Source organism: Vombatus ursinus, unplaced genomic scaffold, assembly GCF_900497805.2.
Source record: "Vombatus ursinus unplaced genomic scaffold, bare-nosed wombat genome assembly UNPS02014853.1, whole genome shotgun sequence".
NCBI lineage: Eukaryota > Metazoa > Chordata > Mammalia > Diprotodontia > Vombatidae > Vombatus > Vombatus ursinus.
Window position 1 is genome coordinate 334212 of NW_020954631.1, and position 4472 is coordinate 338683.

Sequence of the window (4472 nt, forward strand, 5' to 3'; positions counted from 1 at the left end):
GGGGGGGAGAGAGAGAGAGACGGAGACAGACAGACAGAGAGAGAGACAGACAGAGACAGAAAGAGGGAGAGAGAGAGACAGAAAGAGACAGAGACAGAGAGAGACAGAGACAGAGAGAGAGGGAGAGGGAAAGAGAGAGAGAGAGAGACGGGGGGAGAGAGAGAGAGACGGAGAGAGAGAGACAGACAGACAGAGAGAGAGACAGAGACAGAAAGAGGGAGAGAGACAGAAAGAGACAGAGACAGAGAGAGACAGAGAGGGGGGAGAGAGAGACAGAGGGGGGGAGGGGAGAGAGAGAGAGAGAGACGGGGAGAGAGAGAGAGAGACGGAGAGAGACAGACAGACAGACAGAGAGAGAGACAGACAGAGACAGAAAGAGGGAGAGAGAGAGACAGAAAGAGACAGAGACAGAGAGAGACAGAGACAGAGAGAGACAGAGAGACAGAGACAGAGAGAGAGGGAGAGAGAAAGAGAGAGAGAGAGAAGAGAGAGAGACAGACACAGAGAGACAGACACAGAGACAGACACAGAGAGACAGACACAGAGACAGAGACAGACAGAAAGAGAGAGACAGAGAGAGCTCAGGCTATTCAGGGGCAAATACAGGCTGTGGTGCTTCCCAGACTCACCTGTACTCTTCTATGAGAAAGGCTGCAGGTGGGGTCCCACCCTGCTCTGGGCCATTGCCATCATTTCCCTCCCAGGAGGTCCCAACCAGCAGCCCCCATGGAGCAGAGACAGAAAGAAAGGAGAGTGGTAGAGATGAGAGTAGACTTGGAGATTACAAACAAAGAGAAGGGAGAGGCAGTGCGCAAAGATAGCGGAGACCAGAAAAGAGGGCTAGAGACAGAGAAAAGAAAGGGCCCAGACAGAGGGAAGAACAGCTATGGGGACAGGAAAAGACACCAAGGGAGTGAGGCTCAGGGAGGGCCAGAGGACCCCAGCCAGGGCCTGTGCTTTCTTCAGCTCTTGGACGGGCTGGGAGGGGGCAGAATTTGAGCAATGCAGAATTTGGAGATTATGAGTCTGGAGGGGTTTAGGTCTAGGGGCCCCTGGCATAGAAGAAGTCTCCCTCTGGGAATCCTGAGGAGTCTGGGGGAGCCCGGGCACCTGAAAGGGTAGGCAAACTCCACATCGATGCTGAGCTGGCTTTCGCTCCGGTTGGCACATTCCACGCTGAGCTTTAGCTCCCCCGTGTAGCTACCACAAGTAGCAAAGGCGAAAATGGCAAAGACCTTGGGCAGTAGAGAAACACAGAAACACAGTCACACAGACACTCCAAGTGGGAAGGGCCCTTGAGGGTCAATGAAGGTCACCCCTACTTGAGCCAAAAGCCTTGCTACGACATTCTCTATCAGCGGCCCACTTGGAGCCATCTGGTAAAGGGTGCTCTATAGCCCATGAGGAAGGTCATCCACTATGGGATGACCAAGATGGCTGAGAAGTTCCTCCTTCTATCAAGCTCCAACTGCCCTCCCTGTGCCGGTAGGAGATGAATATTCCATAGCATGCCATAAAAGCATTGAGCTGGCCTTGGGATTTTACCTGGGATATGCCATTAAAAGGATGACTGGTCCACATCAGCAAAAGGCAGTGCCTACCCCAGAGGCCGACCCAGCTTCAGCAAGCCTCACTGAGCGCGCTGACTTTTTTTCCCCCTCAGGTTACTAAACTGGGAAATGCGGGGTAGGTTGTTGAGGTAGTTTGCCTAGATTTTAACAACATACTCGATCCAATCTCTTGTATTATTCTCGTGGAGAAGATGGAAAGATTTGGGCCAGATGATCAGACAGTTAAGAGAATCCAGCACCATTTAAATGGCATGGCCCAAGTGTGCTCATTAAAGGTTCACTGTCACCTTGGCAGGAAGTCTCTACTGGATTGCCCTAGGGATGTGTGTTGGGCCCTGGACAGCTTCACGTTTTTATCAGGGAATTGAATAAAGGCCTAGCTGGTCCGCTTAGCAAACCTGCAGATGGCACCAAGCTGGGAGCGATACAGCTAACAGAATGGGAGACAGGCCGTGAGGACCCACAAAGATCTGGACAGGTCGGAGCACCTGATTGAGGCTAATGAGACCAAATGCCATAGAAATCCTCTCTTCCTTGGATTCCCAAGCCCAAGATGGTAGAGCCTGGTTGGATGACGGTGGTTTGAGCCTAAACTGCGGGATGTGAAGGGGTCCCTCTGGCCTCTGGCCTCTGCCCTGCTCAGAGCCCATCTAGAGGATTGTATTTTGTTCTGGGAGGACAGCGAGAAGCTGGAGTGTGTCCAGGGGTGGCTAAAGAGGATGGGAGGGGCCTCAAGATCATGCCATCTGACCATTGTTGAGCTTGGAGACAGGTGGATGTGAAGGACTGGCTAGCCTGCAGAGGAAGAGGGCCTAGCTTTGTTCTGCTTGACCCCCCGAGGGCACAGCCAGTCTGGCTAGATGTCAGGTCACAAACCCAAAGGGCTCATCTGAGACTCTGGGAATCTCTTAGTCCCCCTCATGGCTCCTCTGTGCCCTCTGGGGGCAAGGAGAACAACTCTGACCCCACATCTCCATGCTGGCCCTTCCAATCTTTGAAGACAGGATTAGAAGGGCCATGCCAAAGCTTCTCTAGGCTCTTCCTCTTCTGACCCTCACAGGGCCTGGCTCCTCCTCATCCCTTACTCAGCCATGCATCTGGACACATTCCAGCTTTTCCACATCCTGACACGGTAGTCCAGGCAGGTCTCCCTCATCCTCTGCTTCACCAACTGGTCATTTGAGAGTTTGGGTTTACATCACTTTACATGGCTCCCTGTTAATGTTCATTTTAGTAGCCCTGGCTCATTATCTTGGGATCACTGGATTAAGAGGTAGAAGGGACCTCAGGTCACCTGGAGCACCAATGTGTCATGTGACAAGGAAAAGGACTTCCCTGAGGCTTCACAACCACTGAGGTGGGATTTGAATCCAAGCCCTGGGACTCCAAAGCTGGGCTCTTTCTAGCCCATCACAGTGATGATTTTTGAATCTTGATTCTTCTATCTTCTCCCAGTTCAAGGTGAACCCCAAATTGATAAACAACATCTTCATGGCTTATTGAAAAAACCTCAAAGGGAGCTCAGTGGCCACGTATTCCAACCCAGAACGTCAGGATTTCTCTCTCCCCTCTCCTGTCTCTCTTTCCCTCTCTGTCTCTGCCTCCTCCCCCGTTCACCTACTTCTTCAACCCTCCCTTAAACACCAGCTCCCCCAGCCATGCTCTCCCCAGCTCCCCCCTGCTCCTCCTGGGGGGTCTCCCTAGATTTCTACAACATCCTCTTCCTCCATCACTTCTGACTAGAACAAGATAGAAGGGGGAGTCCAGGGGCTGCTACCAGAGACCTCCTCCCTCCAGAATTACCTTGATCTATTGTTCACTACTAGGACTTATCCATTATTATCCATTATTATTATCCATTATCCATTTAACCATCTGTGAACCCATCCAAGTAGACTTTCACTGGCACATAGCCCTCCGTCTTATTCATGGCTATGTCGAGAAACTATCAAACATCTTTGATGAAATCTCGGCATCTTAATTCCATATCTTTGCCTGGCTTCGGTTAGCTGCCTTCTCTCTCCCTCCCTCCTCTCACCCAGTCGGTGGCCAGGCAGGTAGCAGATGGCTCAGCAATGCTTTGGCCCTCTCCTCTCCTAATCCAGGATAAGCCAAGCCCTACCCTCTATTCCCATGTCTCTGCCTACCAAGGTTGAGAGTGGATTAACTGGGGCCTCCCCTTCTCCTCAGCCTCTCCCAAGGGTCTGTGCCAGATCAAAATTAGTTGTTCCTCTCCTCACTGGGATTCCCCCTCTTGGGAACCAGATACAAACCCACTTTAACCTCATCCCTCTAGAAATTCTCCACAAAAGGGACTCACCCATTCCAGTAACTTCAGGAAGCCCAGGGGCTCCTTGACCACCCGGAACTGACCTCCAGCCACCAGCTGTAGAGAGACAAGAAAGGATGAGGAGAAGGAAAGATGGAAGAAGAGGAGAAAACATGGAGATTAAAAAAGAGGAGAAGAAAAGGGATGGGGAGGGAGATAAGGAGAGAACCAATGAAGGAAGAGAAGAGGAAGAGGGAAAAGAGGGAAAGAGGGAAGAGAAAATTAAAGGGATGGTGAGGCAAGAAGACTGGAGGAGAGGCAGGGCTATAGGGGCAGGAGTGGAGTGGGAAGGGGGAGAGCAGTTCTTTCCTGGGGGAGCTCTGAGCACTGGCTTTTGACCAGCTTCCCACTTAGTCCTGGGGCTGGCAAAGGGCACTGCTCCTATCCAAGGTGACTGAGGTGGGGAGGGGAATGGGGACCCAACCTTTTGGGTCAATCAATATTTCTTCCCAGTCCTCTCACCATCCCTCTGGCTTTCTTCTCACCCTGCCTCCTGTCACCCTATTTTCTCAGCTCAACAGAGTAACACACACACACACACACACACACACACACACACACACACACACACA

At 51.7% G+C, this 4472-nt stretch overlaps 1 protein-coding gene across 1 annotated transcript in view; it reads right to left on the minus strand.

The window, feature by feature from the left end:
• The window catches only part of SYP (synaptophysin), an 8985-nt gene that overhangs the window by 2300 nt on the left and 2213 nt on the right, over positions 1-4472 (minus strand). The window contains exons 2-3 of the mRNA XM_027841188.1: positions 3892-3957; positions 1111-1235 (exon numbers count right to left, since the gene is read on the minus strand). Coding sequence (XP_027696989.1) covers positions 1111-1235; positions 3892-3957 — 191 coding nt within the window. The remainder of the gene's footprint in view (positions 1-1110; positions 1236-3891; positions 3958-4472) is intronic.